Raw genomic sequence first — 23,865 nt, forward strand, 5'->3', positions numbered from 1 at the left:
ATCTCTGCTGCACGATGTTCTTCATCCTCAGAAGTTTAGAGGCTTTCAGTAACTAGTGTGTTTCACTTTTGGTTAAACTCTCCTTTGTTTCTGCATATAAGCAGAGAAGTCTAGAAGTACAGATGTTTGCAGCTGATGATCACTGTTATTTAAGATGGCTCTAGTTTAGGAAGCTAAATCACAAAGTATTCCAGCATGATTTTTGTCACTCTTCAGAACAGTTCTGTAGGCAGAAGCAGATTTCATGCTCAGATTTCTAAATCCACATTTCAGGTGATGATCCTAACAAATATGACTGCTAAGTAATAGCTGTAAGTTGGAACTCTCAGTGCCTAAGGTAAGCTCTTGTCCAAGTGAAAATTATTAATACAGAAAAGATGGTTTACTATAAGGCTGAATTTAAACCATTGTCTCCAAGTACTGTGTCTTTGCAAAGTTCACAAAGTATATCTTAGACAAGCTACACTAAGACATCAGTCTCTGTCTTTTTTCCCAAGATTTTAGTAGCTTTTTTATTATGTACATCATAAAAGTGTTTTGGAACATCCTTTAGTATCAAAACCAAAGCTTTTAAAGTTTCTGACATTGCCACAGGGACTTGCATCTACTATTAAGAGAACAGAATCTGAAAACATCAAAAATAAATCAGAAATCTCTGCTAAGGTTTCTTTTTGGGTAACATTCATACAAAGCTGAGCTTTGCTGAAGTACCAATTTCATTTGCAATAAATTTCTGTGACTATTTTGAGATAAATATGAAGCTAAAACTACATACTGTAACTGGCAACTTATCAGAGACATATTTGGAAAACATTACCCCTACCTTTCCTGCTTATCTTGTGCTCCAAGTACAGTGTAATTTCTTGAGTTTTATGTAGTCTCATCAGTGTTGTTTCCCAGCACCTGAGCAGTGCTTAATGATATCCTAAAGCCTTCTCATTAGCAGTAGTAACAAAGCAAAGCAGCTCACATAAATTAATGATCCATTCTCCCCATAGTCCTTGACATTGGGAAATATTAACTTTGTTTTATGGATCAGAAAGACAGAGAAGTGAGATAAAATGAATTGCCACAGCCATGTAGGGAATTTGTAGTCGGTCCAGGAACAAAATGGGTTTCTTAAATTCCACTTTTGGTGGATTACATTTCAATAACTCTGATGATAAAAGTGGAAGGAAGAGATTTGCCCTCTTTTGTCTGAAAGAGTTTCTCCATCATTTGTTTCCAAGCAAACATTAGTAATAAACAAAATCAATGCTTTCAGGAGCAGCTCTTGCCTTGGGATTATTTGGATCCATTCCCATCAGATCTTTATCATTTTTGGTAACATTGTCTGAGAAGTATTTCCCTTGTGCAGTAAGTGAGGATAGTGGAAATAATTGCACCAATGCCATCCCTATACTACAAGGGAAGAGGATTAATATGGTGCCTAAACAGTATCAGTAAGAATTCCCACTAGCCAAAATGCATTAAAGCCTGCTGGTCTCACTGCAGTATATCTATATTGGCTCTGTCCTACTCAGTTCTTTGGTTTACAATAACTGTATAGTATTTCCTAAAATAAAGCTACTTAAAAGCAAGTTAGTTTCAATGTATCTTTAGCAAGATATGTGTTCTATTTCTCTTTTGAAGAAAAGATAAAGAAATGAAAGCAATGCTACTTTTCATTCTGTCCACACTTATGTACACAGTTTGTCCATAGCAAGAACATACCTGTTGGTATTGTGGGTTCTGCTGGTAAAAACTCCTGGGAAGGTAAGCACTCCCTGGAAAATGTGAGGTCATCAAGTGCTATGCCATCTTTGGGACCTTTTCCAGCTATCCCTTCAAAAACAACTTGGAAATCTTCATCTCCATCTCCAGTCAAGATCAGTGCTTTGCACTGCCAAAAATTTCCCTGGTTTCCAGTAAGATTAAGGAGAATATTTTCATGTTTTGCTGTAGTCCTCTGGTAGACAATCAATGATCCAACGTGAGCTCCATACATATGGTAATAGAAAACTATCTGTAAGCAAGAATAATGGAATGAAGTACACAATAGGTGACTACAGACACATTCTGCTATTCTATTTTTCCTAATTATTAAATTGAGCATCGTTAGATGTATCCAGAATAGCCCTTAATTTTACCAGTTCTAAAGTAATTTGATTAAAGCACACACTAACAGACTTACTAGTGATTTTTTCTTTAACTATTCCAAAGTCCAAACTTTGAAGGGAGAATTACAATACTGTGATGTCTGGTCTTGCATCCCTTTGAACAACTCTTGCATGTAAATGTGAAAGAATTAAAATAGTTGATAAAGAAAAAGAGGAATGGAACAGTGCTATTAACAACATGGGAAGTAACTTCAGTGCAGTGAACACTTTTCTCATTATGAATGTTTTTGTGCTAGATTATAGAGTGTGTAATTAGAAAATAATCTTTTCTAATATGGAAATAAAACTTCTACATGGACTGCAGAAAGGCAAAACCATAGCTAAACTAAAACACAAGAGGTCTTTGGGTTAGTAAATAGGGTTTTTTAAAACTTTATTTGTTAGTAAAAAGGGGGAAAAAGAATTATGATGTACAAAAGTAAGATCAAGTTCATAGAAAACATCAAAAATATCACTGTTAAGAGCTGTCATGATTAAACTGCTCTCAATTATTTTCAATTCAAGAGCAACAATCAAATCACAGAATCACAACATTAGAGAATCTTAAGGGTTGGAAGGAACCTCAAAAGCTCATCCAGTCCAACCCCCTGTGCCAGAGCAGGGCCATCTAGAGTAGGTCATAGAGGAAGTCATCCAGATGGGTTTGGAATGTCCCAAGAGGAGACTTCACAACCCATCTGGACAGTCCCTTCCTGTGTCCCATACCTTTCACAGTGAAGAAATTCTTCCTTATATTTCTTTGGAACCTCTTATATTCCAGGTTATACCCTTTTTGCCTCTTGTCCTGTCATAGGCCATCACTGAGAACAGCCTGGCTCCATCCTCCTGACACCCACCCCTTACGTATTTGCAGATATTAATGAGGCTACCCCTCAGTCTCCTCGTCTCCAAGCTGAAGAGCCCAAGCTCCCTCAGCCTTTCACCACAAGGGAGATGACTCCACTCCATCATCTTTGTGGCCCTGAGCTGAACTCTCTCCAGCAGTTCCATGTCATTCTTGAACCAAGTGGCCCAGAACTAGACACAATATTCCAGATGTGGTCTCACGAGGGCAGAGTAGAGGGGGAGCAGAACCTCTCTGCACCTACTGCCCAAAGCCCTTCTAATACACCCCAGGATGCCATTGGCCTTCTTGGCCACGAGGGCACATTGCTGGCTCATGCTCATCCTGCTGCCCACCAAGACCCCCAGATCCCTTTCCCGTATACTACTCTCTGAGTTCATTCCCCAACCTATACTGGCACATGGGGTTATTCTTTCCCAGCTGCAAGACTCTGCACTTGTCCTTGTTGAATTTCATCAGATTTCTCCCTGCCCAACTCTCCAGCCTGTCCAGATCTCATTGAATGGCAGTACAGTCTCTGGTGTGTCAGTCTCTCCCCCTAGTTTGGTATCATCAGCAGACTTGCTGACAGTGCCCTCTGTTCCCTCATCAAGGTCATTAATGAATATAGTGAACAGTACTGGTCCCAGTACTGACCTCTGAGGGACTCCACTAGATACAGACCTCCAACTAGACACTGCCCTATCGATCACAACTCTCTGCCTCCTTTCCTTCAACTAGTTAACAGCCCACCTCACTACTTGATCATCCAGCCCACACTTTCTCAGTTTTGCTGTGAGGATGCTGTGGGAGATGGTGTCAAATGCTTTACTGAAATTGACAAACCACATCCACTGCACTACCACCATCTATTCACCTGTTTACATCTTCATAAAAGGCTATTAGGTTAGTCAAATGACTTCTCCTTTGGTAAAATCATGTTGACTGCTCCCAATGACCCTCTTGTCCTTTAAATGCCTGGAGACAGCGCCCAGGATAAGTTGTTCCATCACCTTTCCAGGGATAGAGGTGAAGCTGACTGGTCTGTAGTTACCTGGGCCCTACTTCTTGCCCTTTCTGAAGAGTGGAGTGACATTTGCTTTCCTCCAGTCCTCAGGCACCTCTCCTGTTCTCCACAACTTACTTAAGATGATGGAGAGTGGTTTAGCAATGACTTCCACCAGCTCCCTCAGCATCTGTGAGCATCAGGGACCCTGGATTTATGTACATCCAGACTGCTCAACTGATCCTTAACCTCATCAACCAAACAAAACTCCTCCTTTAACCTGACTTCCTGTGGAGTGTGGGGCTCCTGAGGACAGTCTCCAGCACTACAGACAGACAAAGAAAGCTTTGTACTTGACACAATTTGTATTTGATCAATTTAACATTTAATCTAGTTCAATATCTTGTTTCTGTCAAATATCAGAATATCTTCAAGAATGATGTAATATCCCAAAAGAAAGCAATTCATGCTCTAATTCTGAGGACATCTGTAGCTCAAATTTCTTCCTAGTCTAATGCATAGCACAATCCCTAAAGAAAAAATCCTTTCTCTTATTTATAATAGCTGTAAAAACATAATAACAAATATTATGATGCTCATGTAAATGTAGTCGTATCTCTTTGTGTTTTTCAGCATGATGTTCATGTAACAGACTGACAGATGCATTCAGAATGATGTTTTATGAAACTAAAAGTTATCACTTTAGCAAAAACTATAAAAGATGTATCAGAACTAGAAATCTTTTAAATCCAGCTCTGTAAAGAAATGATCAAGTTGAAATTACTACAATTTGCTGTAATGTTCTGGAAAATAAAGGCTTACTTTTCTTCATTCTCTAGAACATCCAAAGCCTTCTGTTATGCATCTTTTCATTTGCAGTTGTACTATTTGAAAACCAATAGTCACTATATTTATACATGTTTTCTACCTAAAAATCACAAAGCATTACGTAGCTGTATGCTGCCTAGGGTGAGCATAAGATGTATTGGAAATCAGACACAGTGTTCACTGTCAACCTCATCTGAATCTCTCAGAGTACTGACTTAGAGAAATCATTCTTCTCTTGCAATAAGTTGAATATTTTCTTACAATTTCAAGGATATAAGATCAGGTCCTGACTCTTCTACAAGATACTTGAGTTTTTTCTCAATAAATCTTTCAGTGATCATGTTAATTAGGAATATCATCTTTTTGCAATCTAGACATCAAATTTTGCATTCCTGTTAGTACCACACCCCCACATACCTTGCAGTTTTTATTCCTTCTGCTTAGGACAGGACTAGAAATCCTGGCTTTCTTTCCTGGCAGCTGAAGAAATGAACTCTTTATAAAAATATAATAACCAGATGGCTCTTGCAATGTATGATCAGTAGCTGGTCCAGTGCCTTCTTTTGTAGCACTGCTAGTTCTGAGGTTCCAGTCAAAATCGTCATCTTCGTCTTGCTTCCATCCACAAAGATCAAACTCAAAATTGCAATTCCCAATAGATGTACCTGAAAGATATTTGCACACACATGAAAAGAGATTTTTTTTTCTACAATAAATTAATTATGTACATAAACTATAACCTAGAGAAAAACCTTTTTTTTTTTTTAGGGAAAAAAGCGCACTTGAATATAAAAAAGAATATCCATGTATCTTATTAAACAGAGCATTTTTCATGTTCTAGGATATATAATAGGATAGGAAAAAACTATAAATATATGAAGTAGGTTGTTGGGATAAAAGTAATCAAATGTAACAATGTCTTTTAGAACAAGCTGAATAGCTCTTTGGGGTCTTACAGGCAGAGGTCAATTGGTGCCCTCCACAGAATACATAAGGCAGAAAACTGGCCTCTTTTGGGGTGAACATATTAGGGTCAGGTGAAAATAGTAACAATTGCCTACATTTAGGGAACAGAAACCCCCACAAATGCATATATCAAGCACCATAAAGACACACATAAGTAAAACATAATGTGTTATAAAGCAGTAGCTCAGCTAATATGCAAACACAGGTGATTATCCACATTTCTCTTTAATTTTATTTAATGTCTAGAAAAGAAAACTGTCATAACTGTGGTTGATTTTTATATGAAACAATATGCATGTTCTTTACTGATTTTACAGTCTTGAATGTCAAAATAACCAGCATGATGAGCCAGCTATCCACACAAATTGAGGTTAAGTCAATTGTACCACTCCAGAAGTTTAAGCTGTGTACATTTTTTCCTCTATGCATCTGTAACTTCATTATAATGATTACCAAGTAAGACTAAACTTGCAGAAATAAGCTGGGATTTTGGCAAAGCCTTTAAGAGACTTTCAACTGTGCCCTGATATTCTTACTATTATTGCTAGAAAGTGCTTTGAAGATAAATTTTGAATCTGTATGGATCATTTGGTCTGACAATATAAGAAATGACAAAAGCTCTCTTGTAAAACGTAAACAGAACCTGAGCCTCTTCCGGGGTCTGATAAAGTTCAGCCATTTAAAAGTTGCTTTCTTTAATTGGCAGCTGGTCAGAAGACTCAGTAATGAGGCCAAGGAGTTAAAATTCATGAAGTCTACACATGGACCAAAACAGTACAGACAGCTACCTCTAAAATTTCAGGCTGAAATCAGATGAAAGATCTCTTCCTTGTATTTTAATTTGTGGACGTGCTACGGGTGAAAAAGAAGCCAGAAACTTTTTCTTAATAATATAGACTGTCAAGCAAAATAACTTCACTTCATCTGACATAACTAAAAAAAATCCCAAATCTGTTGTGCTAAATGATCTTATTATTTTGCAAAACACAAATCGTAGTTTATGTCAACTGAATGTAACTGCCAATAAATTGTTTTACCTCTCATCTTTTGCTGTAAGACCATTTAGTTAATTAATATTTCAGAATCTCAGCTAAACAAATTCCTTCAATTATTTACAAATTCCACCCCTAGTCAGTACAATTTATGTGTGCAAGTGACTCGTTTTAAAGGCATGTTGTCATGAATCAAAACCTTAAGATGGAGTTATTGAACATCCCTGCTAATGCTGTATGTACTGTATGTTACCTAAATTTAGATTTCTGTGTAGGATCTCTATATTAAACAAAGAAAAATACTCTTATGTACAGGATAATTTAATCTAAGTCAAACAATCCATTTAAAATTACATGAACTTCAGCCTGAAAGTGAGTCACTCCACTGATGAAAAAGAGAACTTAGGCAGGATGTTTAGAAGCTCAAGTTACAGCAGACAACTATGCACTTACATATTCAATTTCTAGTAGGAGATACTTCTATGAAGAGCTTTGAACTCTTAGTAATGAAGTACAACAGCAAAGCTAATCCTCTTGTCTTTGGAGCACTGACACAGAGCCACTGAATTTATCTACTGGCCAAGAGCTTAATTTCAGAAAAACACTTCACAGTAGGTACACACCACTAGGTAACAGAAGATCTAATGTGTCTTAGTTTATTGCAAAGTTGGTAAATGTAGCAAATTTAAGTTAAAATATTCCCAAAACTTATGCCTAGATGAACAAGAAGTATGGAGATATAAAAGCAGATCTGTAGAGTAAAACACCTGATGCTGAGGACATGATGGCATTTAGGGGAGTGGAAGAGGAAAGGGTACTGAAGGTGGTATAGACTGACCCTGATGGCTGAATGACCATTAGTGGTTAGAAGACATTTGATGCCCTCCTGGAGCTCACTTTTCACTTTATTTTCTAATGAAATGAGCCTGTTTCACATGTTTGGGCACACACTACAGGGCAAACCAAATCACAATCAATAGGAACAACTGAGAGATTTGTTCAGAAGCAAACTGATTAGCTACACTAAACATTAATCAAGCTCAGACAAAACCAAATGTCTACCAAGTATAGCCACTCGCACTGGAACTAATCCACATTTCCAAAGGGAAAAACACTACTTCTCTCAGAGTTTTTTCTACAAAATCTAATTTACTAGATTCCATAAAACAACATTTCTACCCCAAGGAGACATTCCTGACTCAATCTAACAAGAGCTGCCTCAGACACTCTCTTCTGATACCATGATAACCTCAAGCAGCATAAGGCAAATCCTGGCAGTTTCTGAAGGAGTGTTACCACGCCTTATCTCTCCAGTATTGTTGTGATTTGTTCTCTTCTCATATATCTGTATTAAGCAAGTAGTACTAGTGACATTATACTTAAAGAGAACTCTGGGCATGGATCTCTCATTCAGTATCTAATGGAATAATTTTGAAACATTTGACAAATCAATGTATCTGTTAAAACGTGTACTTGACTTATTTTACAGCACTGACATCATGCAACTAGCTAAAAAAAGACCTCTACCAAGGGAACAAAACCAGGGCACAGATCTGTCAATAGTAATTTAACAGCTTTATGAAGCATAGTTTATATCCCAGCAGTCTAGACATTGATAATTAGACTTAGTGAGTCTGATTGGTGAGTCTAAAAACTATTGTCACGTGACATTGTCCTATTCACATTCTGGAGTTTCAGGAATATAAGAGATTAGGATCTATTTCTTTCTGTATGGTGCATAAAGATTTAATTAACTGAGAAATGACTCTTCATTCACATGGCAAACCACATCTACAATCAGAAGTAGAGATCTACTAGGCCTACTGATAAAAAGTACTTAGAAGATGCCTGAAAACTGCACAGTTTTCATATCTTTTGAACACAATTGCCATGCCTGACCAAAATTGCCAATTTCTTACTTCCTATGTTTTGGCCTTCTGAGTTTGTGGTTTTCAGACTACTGTTCTGTGGCTCACCAGTAAGGAAACTACTCCTCTATGATTACTGCAAAGAATGAAAAAAACCTTCACAAAAAGTGGAAAGATACGTTTCCTATCATTCTGTTCTCTTTGGAAGGATCTTGCCTCATGAAAAAGCCGTGAAAACGGAACAAGCATTTTTCTTTTAGATGTCTTTTCAGTAAGTGGTGTATTATATCTTCCTACTTTAATAAATATATAAGGCAGAGGAAGCACCAACAAAAGTACCCCAAAATTCTCCAGCACATTAGCGGAAATTTATAACAGCATATCTATTTCAACAACTAGTCTAATTTCTAACTGTTGCTGACAAGACTATTGAATAAAGCACTCCTAGACCTTACAGAGTCATAACTGGTCACCAAGCATTTCAACTATGAAATGATATTATTTTTTTATCTGGGGCAAAATCCATATTGAGAAAGTAATTTTAACTTTAATCAGCAGAAGAAAAAGCACTTTACAGGAAAGCATTTTCTTTACAGAACTGTCTCAGTTTATCTCTTTTCCAGTTGGGAATAAGAATGAAATACTTTAAGGGATTGCAAAAAAATCTCACAGGTTCTGAATATTTTGGAAAATAATAGCCAAAATACAAGAATCTTTTTCAAGAGAGCAATTCCAACTTGACATGCTCCTCATTTTGAGTTGTAGGAGGTCTGAACTTGAGCCCATATAACTTACTAACATGTTATTGCTGGCTTGGAAATCACTGAGAAGTTTAATAGTACAAAAATAAGTTGCCAGACACAGGTCCTTATGTTCATAGAATATCAGCATACTTTTATTTCACCGAATTGTATTCACTGATAATTTTATCAACTTTATTCATCATCTCAATAAAAATGAGGCAACTGTTCATATGGTCTCAAATACTGCACATTTAGGAAGCATTTCCTATGATTATAGTAGAAAAAATAAATTGTTAGTAGTATATATTGTGATCTCTTTTTCCAGAGGAGAACCAGTTTGATATGAAATATTCATTGAATTCAATACAGTAGCTGCTTTTACTTGATATCTCTTGTAAAACCAACATTGTACCGTATTGAGATTAAAATGATTTGTTAAGAGACCTGACAATCCTTGAAATATCAAAGGAGGTAGGTGTCTCACATCCCTAAGGTATTAGGCTTGAAGTGTTTCTTTCTGCCTTAATACATTCTTTTCATATGGAAAACAGGAGATTTTTATTCTGCTTTTAAAGACAGATACTTTCTGAATTTTTTAAAGAAATTAACTAACAATTTGTATTTTCAATCATATGATTTCAAATTAAATAATAGTAATTTAAAATCCTTAAAAGGCAAGGAATAGAATTAAACTATTACCTTCGTGTTTGCTTGCTTAGCTGATAAGTTGGCAAAAGTATTCAAGTAATAACAATTCACAGCAGATACAGTTACTTATGGTAATTATATTTTTAAAATCCCTACCACACTTACTGCAAATAGCAGGGCTCTCATCTGAGTTATCTGCACAGTCATTTACAAAATCACACAGATTATCTTTCGGGATACAGTAATTGTTGGCACATGTGAATTCCTCTGATGTGCAAGGTCTGCCTGGGATGAGCAAAGGGGAACAATCTTCAAAGGTAATATCATCCACTGCCACATCTCCCATGTAGCTGACACCACGTTTTGCCCTGAAAACAACCTAATAAAAATTACAGAGCTGTTACAGTAAGACACTATTAAGACATATAAAAGTTTAGACATGCCACATGAATAGAATAGAGATTATGACAGTCCTTGTAAGTCTTGGAATGTGAAATGCTCAGTTCTCACTGTCAAAGCACAGTCCTATGAGAGCTTGTACAACTGCTTGTACAAATCTTTCGCTATAGTTATTGAAGAATCATCTTATATCATCAATCAAGTAAAAAATACACAAACAGAAAACATCCAAACAAAACAAACTGATATTAGTCCCCACTCATCCTGAATTACTAGCAAGGGTTCTACCTAGTTCTCCAAAGGAAGTATGAAAAAGATTAGTCTGAGTCATTCATCAGTTCTGCCTACGATTGTACAAAGAATGTTGAAGTTTTATTAAAAAACAACTAAGACAGAAGTATCAGTGAGTGCAACACATTTTAAAATATGTTCCTGGCTGTCTCTGTTTTGTTTACAAGGATGCAAACAAGTGACATAGTCACTACCCCTGGTGTGGGATCTTTTATGAAGCGCAAACAAATCTCTGCTCCACTACTTCTCTCTACAGGATGCAGGCTGGTCTGTGCTCCAAAAACATCTCCTCTTCTCTTCCCTCACTGACCTTGGGGTCTGCATGGTTGCTTCTCTCTCTCCTCCAACTCCTTGCACCACCACCAGACAGAAAAGAAGGAAGGACAGAACAAGAAGGATCAGGAAGAACCTTCCTCTTCTGGCTTCTTAAAAAGTGATCATGGAGGCATCTAATTGGCTCAGCCCCAGAAGTGGGTCTGGCTCAGAGCTGAGGAGAGTTTTGAGCAACTTCTTACAGAAGCCATCCTTACAGCCCCTTCCCCATTACCGGAAACAGCTCCACCTGAAATCATGACAATGGGGCAAAAGGGCAAATGAGGAGGTGAAGAATGCATAATCTGGACGTACCTAAAGTCAGTTGTCTGGGAAGCACACAATATAAGAACACATACCTGGAAGTTTGAACGAATTCCTAAGAACACTTCTGCTCTGTTCCACTGGGGGCCTTGGCTGCCACTTTGAGTCCACAGTTTAGAAGTCACGTTTGGAGTTTTACAGAGTACCTAAAAAAGAAATCTATGTCACAAAAAGTGTTTCCATTACCAACTCACTTCAGGTCCCTTAATTGTATACAATAGCACAGGAGTATCTTGAACAACTCATCTCTGTACCACCTTTAAATATCATAGAATTAAAGAATATCTGGAGTTTGAAGGGACTCAAAAGGATCATTGAGTCTATCTCCCAGCTTGCAAGGCTCCTAGGCTTCCTAAAACTGAACCATGTGACTAAGAGAATTGTCCAGACTCTCCTTTAACTTGACAGGCTTGGTGCTGTGACCACTTCTCTGAGGACCCTGTTCCAGTAACAGACTACTCTCTCAGTAAAGAAACTTTTCCCGATATCCTATCTGAAGCAAAGGGATTTACCAGTGTAAATGATTATTCTAAGGAAATAATGATTTAAGAGTTTCTGATCTCCTCATAAACTCACTCTGTCCAGAGCCTGGAATATGCTGTCCCATTAATTTACCTGGAGTGGCTAGCCACAAACAAAAATGGCTCATTAATGGGTTGGTATCCATTTGTAAAATATGGAAACAACATTAACAAGAAGAATTATTGAAAAATACATTATTTCATGCATTTGCAGATTGCTTCATTCTGAGATAATTTTTCTTGTCCTGATTCTTACAAAATGTTTTTTCTACTACAGATAAAAATTTGTGGTTTTCTTCTAAAGACTGAATTTCATTTGTTTGGGCAACGAAAGACTCATAAATACCCTTATCCCTTTAAACAGTCATTGAATTGAGGAAAGCTGACACTTTATGACATGAGCACAAAGTCTTAAATATGCTTTGCTCCAACCCCTCTGGGCATCCAAATTCAACTGAGCTGACAAGAACAACAGGATGGGTGTTTGATGAAGTGTGTCAACCTGTGTCTCCAGCCAGTACTCGCAGAGCTAAACATCAGTTCACCAGCGCCTGAACCATTTCTGCATTCAAGGATGTTTTGTTACTGTGTGTAATCTTCTTAGGGCAGCCCAGGCATTTTTCATTTTTATGGAAAAAAAAAAAAGGTTTGGGTTTTTTTAAAGAAAATTATACAGTCTTTTGAGGGCAAATGATAATGCAGAACAGGTAAGTTCTGCCAAGCAAACAGCAGATCCTCACACTGAAGAGCTTTCATTCCAGGACAACAAAAGAAACAGGTGTAATACATTAAATTGAAAAGAAAACAAAGTGTCACCTGGCTCTATAGACAAGAAATGCTCATGAAAGACATGAATTTTAAGGGGGTAAAAGAAAAGAGAAAAAGATTATAGGTATTATTTGAGAGAATAAAGGGTGCTGAATAAGAAAAGGTTTTTCTTACAGTCACATACAAACTGTGTATTTATATGAATATAGATATGCATGTAACTCTATTGTCACATACACACACAGTTTTAAATATACTGTCAGCTACCTCCTAAGTTAGAAATCCAAGTCCTTCACCAGAAATTTGAATTTTCTATCTTATCAAGCTAAAGGTCATAATTTTAGAATCAAATACTGCCATAAATTTATGTGCTATGAAAATCCAAGTCTTCCCTGTGTCCTAGTGCACTTTGAAGCCCTATGCATTTTAATTACATTGCAAATCTGTGTGATTTTGTAAACCTAAAGACCTCGATATCCAAATGTCTACTGATGCTTTTCAGTGTCAAAGGATACTGTGCAGTACAAGACTTTTTCTTGTCTGGAAGTTCCAACCACAGTATGTCTAAGGGTCATAATTTTTTTGTTGTTGTTGAAAGTTCTATATTCCCCACCTTATTTGAGCTAATGCTAGTGCTATTAATTGTTCATTTTCATTTATTAGCAGCCTAGGCTTCAGTGAGATTAAACGACAAGGCATGAATTTTCTCACAAAATAGCAGCTCAAAGCAAAGAACATCTCCATACCTCCAGTGAACCTATTGTTGAACCATTCATGTGGTTCCAGAATATGATTTTGCATTTGGGCCCTGTAAGGGAGATTGCTGGGGTAGCGATGTCAGCTGTGTGACCAAATTCTCCCTTTGAGCTGTCCGCAAAGAGATACCAACCTTCTTCAGTGAACCTGCTCAGAGAGAGAAACAAAACATTTAATCACAAATAAGTCCTAGTTAAAGTCAAAATAGTAGTAATTCCTTATATAGATATAACATCTTCTGACTGGGTATCTGGATATCTTTTGGTTTATTAATGTGTAGCCAGAATAACAGAAAGCCCTTGAAAAGGCAGGCAGTATTTTTATATCACTCCATTTGTACCCAGAGGGCTGTATAGCTTCTGGGTCATGTCACCACATCCTTTTTTTTCTTCCCCTCAAGGAAATCAGAGGATTTTATCCTAGACTGAAGTCAAGAAAACCCAAGATACTGCATGAAATCCTTTCTTCTGAGATGATGAGAAAGATGAGGCTGGCTTTGCAGTAAGTATACTCTGAATGTATAGTAAGACCAGAAGTTCAGTTTTAGTGTTTTGGATATCTAAGATTTTACGGAATCACAGAATGGTAGGGGTTGGAAGGGACCTCTAAAGATCATCTAGTCCAACTCGCCTGCTAAAGCAGGAAGATATCCAGGCGGGTTTGGAAACCTCCCAAGAAGGAGACTTCACATCATCCCTGGGCAGCCTGTGCCAGGGCTCCCTCACCCACAGCAGTAGTTTTTTCCTTACGTGTAAGTGAAACTTTTTGTGTTCCAGCTTATGTCCATTAGCCCTTGTCCTGTTAACAGGCTGGTGACTTTGAAGAGCCCAGTGGAACCTGGAAGGCAATTGACAGGGCTTGGAAATGAGACTGCCCAGCATCTCCTCAACTGTTACAGCCTTCCCAGGCTGTCATAGTTTAAGCCCAGACAGCAACAAAGAACTCTGCAGCTGCTTGATCACCTACCCCCTACTCAGTGGGATAGGGAGGAGAATTGGAGGGAAACAGTAACATGTAGTGGGTTGAGTGAGATAAGGACAATATAACAGCATAACAATGAGAGAAGAGACAGTCATACAGATTAAAAAAGATGACACAGAGCGAGTGATGCACAAGGTAACTGCTCCCCACCTGGAACCTGGCACTCAAATTTGGCTCCTAAAACCCTTGCTTTTCAAAATAAAACAGTTGTTGGCCAAAGATAAGATTGCATTCTCTCAGTGGTTCTCAAAAGGAAGAACTTTTACAACAAGGGCTTATAAACCTGATGATGGGACCTAGGTTCTTTTAAAAGAAGTCCTGGCATTGGGTTTTCCTTGCTTTCCAGTTTTCCTGTTTGGCCAAGCTCTGAGCAATCAGTCTGTAAAGCTGCATCACTGCAATTGTGAGAAGGCAGCGACTATACACAGTAAGTGTTGCTGAGAGAATCCTTCTGGGGGTGCCCAGAAGGTGGTCACAGACTGAAAGTCCTGTAGATTTTATCTCTGTCCTCACACAAAAATTTCTACTGAGGATCTGAAGTCCTTTAATTTACTTATCCTTAGAATCACACATGCTTTAACTTGTTTTTGATATGACCAATGACTGATAGGCAGCAAACTTCCCATCTTCCTTTCTCTTGGGGCAAAGAATTTCATATGGCATTTTTGCTTATCCTTCCTGTAGCTTGTGGTTAATCTTATCAACTGCAATAGCAATGGGAAGCTACAGTAGATAAAAATAAGATGCAATTTTGATAGTTATAAAATATTTTGTTACAGAAATACCAGGCTGTTTTCTTCAGCAGGGCAATTGAAATTCTAACACTTCCATGGGTCAGAAGTGGAGCATTCTGTAATCATTATACTTCTCAGTGATTTTCCAAAACCTTATCTAGCATGCAAAAATGAGAGAATCATTGTATTTGTAGATATTGGTAAGAATTTGTATGTAAAACGTGAAAATGTCAAAAAGCACAGAAGTACATTTTCCCCATAACTTCTCTTTAGCCAAAAAAAGCTGATTCTAAGCCCTAGACTATTGTTACATTTGTTTTATTTAAAACCTAGTGCTAAAAGATACTGTATGAATGAAGAAATTTATACAAGAAAAGATAACATTTTGTAGATTATTTCTTACATCTTCACTGGAGAACATGAAATAATTAAAGGAAATTAAGACTTTTAGAAAAAAAAAAGAGCAATAGTATGTGGGATGAGTTTCCCATGCACATAGCTTTAGGTAGGAATGAAGCACACATGCAGGAAAGTAGTGGTCATGATCAGTTAACATTTCTACTGCCATACATAAAACAGACATCAGCAGATCTATAAATCTTACTTTGTTATAAAATAATGCTCAGTATTTTGTAGTAAAATTTTCTAAGCCATATATAAGTAGATATTTTAGAAGGAGGAACACTATGTTTTTCAATTATATCTTACAATGCAGGGTACACCTTTGGTGTAGGTCAGATATGTTATGAATGAAATCACAGAGGACTTGCTGATAAAGCCAACAAGGACCTAATTTGGTCAGGGGGGATTCTAGGGGGAAGAGTAATGATCTCAGGAAATCTGATTTTTTTCCACAATCTCATTTTTCTTTTCATTGAGAAGGAGATGAGAGAAGTGTCACTGAAGCTTGTCTTCATCTCCATATCCTAGCAATTCAGACATCTTTATAGTTACTACATGCATCATCCTTGAGATAGCAGCATAAATATTTGGAAGTGAATTATTGTAGAAAATAAGCACAAAATACAGTCACATATATGGAGGCCTTGGGGCAATAAGGTAAGTATAACCTCTAAATAAAATAATAAAACATCTTTACTGAAACATTTTCTCCTAATAAACTACATGTACTATAAGTGATTATTGAAAACCTTGAAAACTACATAGTTACAGATCTTTCAGGCAAGGCTGCATTTGGAATACTCATTTATTTCCTTCCTTTCTGATGAAGAGATCTGTTATTTCAATGTAATGAAAAATTATTTCCTTTTTCCTTTGTTGCTGATTATTCCACCAGAGTCTTGCCTGGAGGTAAAGGAATATATAGTTCTTTTCAGATTTGTTGGGGAAAAGCTTGAAGAAAGTAGTAATTCTCTATGTATACAGTTTACATGCTAGAGGACCTATAATTTCTATGGATGACGTCTTTGTAGCAGAGCTTGTTAATGTATATGCAATCATTGCTTCAGTTTGTCAAGCTGTCATTTTCAAAGTAAAAGATTACTTAGCTAAAATAAAGTACTTAGTTAAAATACTTAGTGTATTTTAAACCAGTAAATAATATACAGCCAACAAAGTATTCCTAAACTTTCCATAAGTCCAAATTATCAGTCTTTGTTATTCTCCTCAGAAGCTGTTCTCCTCCTTTTCTCCCATATTTGTTCTCTGAGTGATCTTCAAACAAGGTAGTAGTTTCTTCACTCTGCAATTTAAACATCTGACCCCTCCTTAAATTCTTTTTTTCCAATTCCATAAAAATATTCCCTTTCTTTTTTTTCCTTCTTCCTTGCCCTCAAGAAGCCAATGGTAACAAGTGTGAAACAAGATCTTGTTCAACGTGTACAAGAGTGAATAAATCTGGCTTTCAATGTATTATATAAGTGCTGAAATTGAGCAGAGTACACACAGGCTTCCCTGCCAGTAGCTGAAACATCTCAGGCTCCTTTGAAAAATGATACCGTGGAAAACCTCTTAGTCAGCAGTTACAATATGTGCCATTAAAATCCTTATATTTACCCTTTGAAAAGAGGTAATTTTACCTCTGTACTGCAAGAACTCCCTATACAGAGGTGCTCCTGTGCCAATGCAACAATCCTAATTAATTTCAATGGGAAACTCACCTGTTAATGGATATAAAAAATGCAACATAAGCAACTGAGCTGTATTTCCATACTTGACTTTGCTAATAGTTTAATGTTTCAAGTATGCTTTAAAATGAAGTTAGCAAAGAATGGCATACATAAAAGAATCTTCACTGTATTTCTTCAGTTCCAGAGAGAACTGAGTCAATTAAATGAGGATTAGTCTTGAAGGAAAGATTAGGCGTGTTAAAAAAATGTTGAAGGCCTATCCAAAAAAATTAGGCCCAACACCATCTGTCCAGGAACTGACAAGTCAGCGACCTGCTTTTAGTCCAGATGAGTTTCTGTACAGAGGGAAACATCAAACTGGCAGTCAAAAAAACAGCAGGGCATTAGATGACATCGAAAATAAGTACTCTCTTGACAAAAGGGGAAGAATTGTGGGATACTAGACATGACAGGAAAATGTGGGCCAGCACAGCTAAAGTTGATGGTTTGAATCAGTCAAGACAGTGCTTTAGTTTGCATTTATCACACACTATACATCCTTTATCAGGGCAGTGCGTCTGGAGGGTATCAGTCTCTGTAATTCTGTGGTTCTCTATTTCCTTTCCTCCAAGAGCAAAGATAGCCAGCTAACAAAATTTTCGTCAAATCAAGACATTTCCAGGAGAATTTTAGTTTTAAGATTCGGATTTCTAGTTACAAAATATTTCATCAAAAGATTTCTGAGAAATCTTTTAGATAATTGTTTCATTAACTAAGAGTGAGTTATATATTATATTTATATATATTATATATGCCTTATATATTTGACAGAAGAGGGTTGTAAGTTTTAATCCATTGAGCTTTCTATACTAGCTTCATTTTATGTTGATACTTTCTCTTTTCCTGTTTATAACGTCAGAAACCAGATGATATGAAGGTTCTGGTAAAATTTAAGAAGTTAAAAAACAAATCTATATAAAAATTATTTGGAAATATACTAATATTTCTTGTTTTCTAGCATTCTGGAGCACTGTGTCCAGTTCTGGGCTCCTCAGCTCAAGAGGGATAGAAAATTTCTGTAGAGAGTCCAGCACAGGGCCACCAAGATGATCAGGGGAATGGAGCATCTTTCGTATGAGGAAAGGCTGCGGGAACTGGGGCTGTTTAGTCTGGAGAAGAGGAGACTGAGGGGAGATCTTATTAACATTTATAAATATCCAAAGGGTGGGTGTCAGGAGATTGGGGCATCCCTTTTTTTCTATTGCAGCTAGCAGCAGGACAAGGGGTAATAGAATGAAGCTGGAACACAAAAAGTCCCATTTAAATGTAAGATAAAAACTATTTCACTGTGAGGATGAGGGAGCCCTGGCACAGGCTGCCCAGGGGGGTCCTGGAGGTTACTTCCTTGGAGGTCTTCAAGACCCGCCTGGACATCTTCCTATGTGACCTGATCTAGGTGACCCTGCTTCTGCAGGGGGGTTGGACTAGATGATCTCTAAAGGTCCCTTCCAACCCCTACCATTCTATGATTCTATGACTTGCAACAAAGGTTGCAACAGAAATATAAGGCATTCAAAGTCAGTATTCCTAAGGAAACAGTCAAAGACCAAAGAATCTTTAATCTTTATGTAACTTCAATATATTAACTTTAAGATGGGACAGCCATGTCAAAACTGAGCCTATATAGTTTTTACTTGAGGTTTGGCTTTAAGTCGGGAAACTGTTGAAAATGGGTAGAAGCAATACAGAAATATTACAAAAAGTATTAAAGAAATATACAGAAAGTATAAAAAACCCCCATCTCAAATCCTGACAGTTCTGCCAAGACTACATCTGCCTGTAGAAATCACCAAAAGATGCTAAAAAAAGTACAGAAGTGAGAGAGACCTTAATACTCAAACACCCATTGAAGAAGAAATTTATGTCCTCATTTACACTTTGGGATAACAGTTACTTGATGCACTGCCTGTTATTTTAGCCAGAAGGCAACATATGATGTGGGAAGAAGTCGTCTGTGGATAGTGACCAAGGTTTTACTCAAGATGTATGACTATGAATCTGAAAAAAATGTGTCAGAGCACACTTATGTGGGAAGCATAAGAAGTATGATATGGAAAAAGATAAACAACAAGAAAAAAAAATGCAGTTTCTTCAGTACCTGTATTTGCTAGCATAGTGGTTTTGCCTGGGCCAGGCTTTAGTAGCAGGGGCGCTACAGGGGTGGCTTCTTTAAACAGAGTTGCCAGAAGCTTCCCCTGTAGCTAATAAGACTAATGCCAGTCAATTCTGTGACCCACAGCTGACCCAGGCCTGCCCAATTAGTGATTGAGGTAACACCTCTGTGAATAATGCATTTAAGAAGAGGAAGAAGTTGCTGCACAGTTGCTGAACTGCAGCAGCAACAGGGAGTAAGAATGTGAAAACATCTCTGTAGACACGAAGGTCAGTGGAGAAGGAGGAGGAGGAGGGTGTGAGGAGCTGCCCCTGTGGACCCATGCCAGAGCAATTCATAAAAAAACTGTAGCCCATGGGAAGGACCCATGTTGGAGAAGTTTGTGAGGGACTATCACCCGTGGGAGGGATCCCACAGTGTAGCAGTGGAAAGTATGAGGAGACCTCCCTCTACGAATAAGCAGCAGCAAATTCCATCTGTAATGAACTGTCCACAGCCCACATGCCCTGCACTGCTGGGGGGGAAGGAAGGAGGGAAGAAGGAGGGATGGGGGAAAATGTTTTAAGATTGAGTTTCATTTCTCACCTCCCTGTTCTCATTGTTCATTAATAAATCAAAACTTTTCTCCCCAGGTTGAGTCTGTTCTGCCCATGATACTAATTGCTGGGTGATCTCCCTGTCCTTACGTCAACTCAGGAACCTCTCATTATATTTCTCTCTCCTGTCCAGTTTAGAGGGGGAAGTAATAGAACAACTTGGGCATCTGGCACCCAGCCAGGGCTAAACCACCACAGCTAGGTAATTCAGTGTCTGCACCAGAAGTAGCTTGACTGCTTATCCTTCTGTAGATAATATAGGATGGCCTATTATAGGTCTTAACATATGAACAGATCTTTTACAACCTGTGTCTTGCAGTGACTTACACATTACGTATTCATTGGCTTCAACAGGGTTCTTTCCTGAATAAAGGATTACAGCTGTGAGGATGTTATTGCAGAAAAAGAACCCATCTGCAAAATTAAAATGTCATAAAATATGTAACTTCCAATAATTTCAAAATACAATAACTCAAATTGCCTAATGAATTCTACTATATATCAGAGAAAGATTTTCTCCACTGAACACTTCTAATGACTTAACTATTAATAAGTCTGAAATAGTAACTCAGATATGTATTTAAAAGCTAAAAAAAAAAACCCAAAGAAGGCTTTTCTTCAATTAGATCTGAATATTTCTGTAAACATTCAATAAAATTAAAGAATAAGTGAAAGTAAACAGTGATCAGGAATGCAGATCTTCTGTTACAGCAATATCTCACAAATATTACCTCAGACAGTGGTAATTTCAAAAACAGTAACTACTTTGAACGTGATTCAAAACATATTTCTTTATCTAGCTATCTCTCATCTCCATTGACATTTAAGTTTAACATATAACAGAATAAAAAAAAGCCATACAATTGTCATGCCATAACAAAGTAGATGTAAATCTTTTGGAAGACTGCTTTCTGAAAGGATATAATAGAGCTACTTCCTAATGCAGAAGCCATTCTCTAGCGGTGTTTATAGACAATTGCTTATAAATTGCAGGGTGCCAACAATCCTAGTTCTTTACACAGTGTTATTTCTCTAGATGACCTAGAGAATCACAGGAATTGCAGATATAGCAGCACAATACCCATCAAATCTACCCATAGATAGATGTACTTTACATCCTCTTTACAAAGCGAAGTATCTCTTTCCTTTCCTTTTCCATTGTCTTTAAGAGTACTCTAAGCATCTTCTTAGATACAGCTGTGGAGATACAGCTCAATGCTGTGTGCTTCACTGTGAATAAAGTTCTCAAGCAAGATCAATAGATACATTTGTGTAAAGCAAATAATACTACTGAGTACAGATCTATGGAATCTAAAAGCATCACATAAAGCTCATACTTTTCTACTACTTCTACCTAAGTGCAACTACATGTAGTACACTCAAGTATCATTTATACTCCCCATGTCTAAAAGGCTTATTTAAAAGCTTAATTCCTGCTTAAAGAATAATAGTCAGGACAGCCTAAACTGAATGAAAGAAGTCTGAGATAGATATACTGTTGTGAAATACAATGAACTCTTCAGACACCCATCCACACAGGATGACAAACACAGAATTAGGGTATTGTGGTGTATTGCAATGAGCTTGGTTTATGCCTTCAGGAATGTATTTCATCTTAGGTGCATTTTAACTGCTTTTGTTGAAATCATGCAGACGTCTTTTTGTTCTTGTCACATTAGTCTTTTAGAAATCATTTTCTATGTTATAAATACATTTAAACTGCTTTTGGAATTACAAAACAAACACTTAGAGATTTGTTTTTAAAGAAATTAACAGGGAAAAAAGGAATATGACTGTTCCATTCCTCTGTTAATTAATGTATCATGCACTAAAAGTTCATCAGAAGAACAAATCTCACCTTTCAGAGTTTTTATAAAGAGTAGTAAAACAAAAAGCACATATGAATGGTTCAGAATATGTTCTGAACATGGCTTTAATTGGAAAAAAAAAAAGATATTTTATTTTAAAAAAATCTTAATTACTCCTTGTAGATTCTTCTGGCAGTATTATTCAGCTATGGAGAAAAGAATACCAAAGGGTATGCAGATTTAGAGAACAGACTGGAAAACTGGTATACATCAATAGAAATCCAGTGCTTTAGAGATACAGTGCAATCATACCAGAGATGACTGAGGTGCAACCACCCAAGTCCTTGCTTAGCGCTCCAGGACAATTTTGTGTACCATGCTGAGTACCACACTCGCTACTATGGCAATCAGAACCAATGGGAGCTAAAATTGGTCTGAAGCAGGCTTATCCACATCAGGTCTAATCACACCTGAACTGCAGGGCTGACCCACAGTTTGTAATCAGAGGAAAGTGCACAAGACTAATAAACCACAAATTTAGTGAGGTTCTTTGAATCCCATTTTCCTTCTCACACTGAGCAGAACAACATTTCAGAAGTAATAACTGTTGAATCCCCCCCGCAACGTTTCTTGCTCAGATGAAACACAATCCCTGGCACGCTCCTGTAAATATAGTTATGCCTTTCTGAATGGATCATGCATTTGCAAATTTATAAACCTCTCAGCTGTAGGTGTGTCTTTTAAAAGTGCACAGATGTGTCTTTTGAACTGCAGGAAATACCAAGTACTATAAGAATAGAAACTGTATCTTTGATTTGAGACTACCTTAAAATGGCAGAAGGCTAAAAGAACATGTGATACCAAAACCTAAAGTTACAAAATGTAGCAGTAAAATAATAAAACTTTATAGCTGAAAAGTAGAACACAGATTAGTATGTTATTAACCAATCTAATTGCCTTCTCTTTTTTTTCTTTGTTCTGTCAAGATCATTGTTCTCAAAGTATCTCTGTTCAAACTTTCTCAACTTTTACCAATGACACTTAAAAGCATTACAGCATACCAACCCCTACACAAAGCAAATGGCATCAGAGATGAAAGGTTCCATGTTTTGATTGTAACACAACAGTCAGTGGCTGTTAGTTGGATTTTATACATTAGAGAAATGGTTTCAGACTGACTTGGGGCTGAGATTAATTCATGGTGTTTTCGTGGCTCATCTGATTCTGTCACATCTCATTAGCATTCTGTCATAATTCATAATGTGAGGTTGAAGGGAAAAAGAGGAACGAGTTTCGTTCTCAAATAACCAAACTTGAGGTGAAAAAGCCACCAAAACAGCCAATTACAATGGACACTGGTTTTAATTAGCAATGTTCTGCATTTCAGTTAGTATAAAAACTCTGTAACTGCAGAAAACTCCTCAGTAACTACATTTTTACTTAGCATCAAACATCTAATAGCTATGGCCTTGTTTCTTGCCTTATCACCCTGGATATTTTCTAGTTTGCACATTAAAGTGCTTGATTACCTGTGATACTTTGTTAATGCTTTAATGAGGTGCTAACATTAATTAGTCTGTATTTCACAACCACTTAGAGAACATACATATACTAACTGCATTTTTTTCAAAATAGTCTGCAGAAGAAAACCTGTTTTCTGAACTTTGATTATCTGAATTCTCTAAAACATTCCGAATTAAACAAACAAAAGGAGTGTAGAACAAATCCTCACAGACATTTTTATTTTCTGAAAGATCTAGTCAAGATTTTCAACAACTCTTTAAATATTTGTAATAATATAATAATAAATACAGAAAACACTAATACACTTCTTTGATCTTTGGGAGTTGGACTAGATTGTCTCTAAAGGTCCCTTCCAAACCCTACCACTGTATGATTCTATGATCTTCCTAAGAAAAGGATAAATTTCTGGTTTCATAAAAATTCTTGGTTGAATAAGTTTTACAAGATAATGTGTGTTTTAAATATCTGTTGGGCTAATTGTAAGCATTTTTCTGTAACTTCTGTATTCCAAGTAACTCTAGAGAAGGAATTGTCTCCACATGAGAGCATAATCTCTTTTGAAGCCCATGTAGGATA

At 37.1% G+C, this 23,865-nt stretch overlaps 1 protein-coding gene across 1 annotated transcript in view; it reads right to left on the reverse strand.

The window, feature by feature from the left end:
- Window positions 1-23,865, reverse strand: part of MALRD1 (MAM and LDL receptor class A domain containing 1) — a 222,189-nt gene that overhangs the window by 113,077 nt on the left and 85,247 nt on the right. The window contains exons 21-25 of the mRNA XM_061997419.1: window positions 13,395-13,551; window positions 11,395-11,505; window positions 10,199-10,412; window positions 5,230-5,481; window positions 1,714-2,001 (exon numbers count right to left, since the gene is read on the reverse strand). Coding sequence (XP_061853403.1) covers window positions 1,714-2,001; window positions 5,230-5,481; window positions 10,199-10,412; window positions 11,395-11,505; window positions 13,395-13,551 — 1,022 coding nt within the window. The remainder of the gene's footprint in view (window positions 1-1,713; window positions 2,002-5,229; window positions 5,482-10,198; window positions 10,413-11,394; window positions 11,506-13,394; window positions 13,552-23,865) is intronic.

The sequence above is a fragment of the Colius striatus genome, chromosome 5, assembly GCF_028858725.1.
Source record: "Colius striatus isolate bColStr4 chromosome 5, bColStr4.1.hap1, whole genome shotgun sequence".
NCBI lineage: Eukaryota > Metazoa > Chordata > Aves > Coliiformes > Coliidae > Colius > Colius striatus.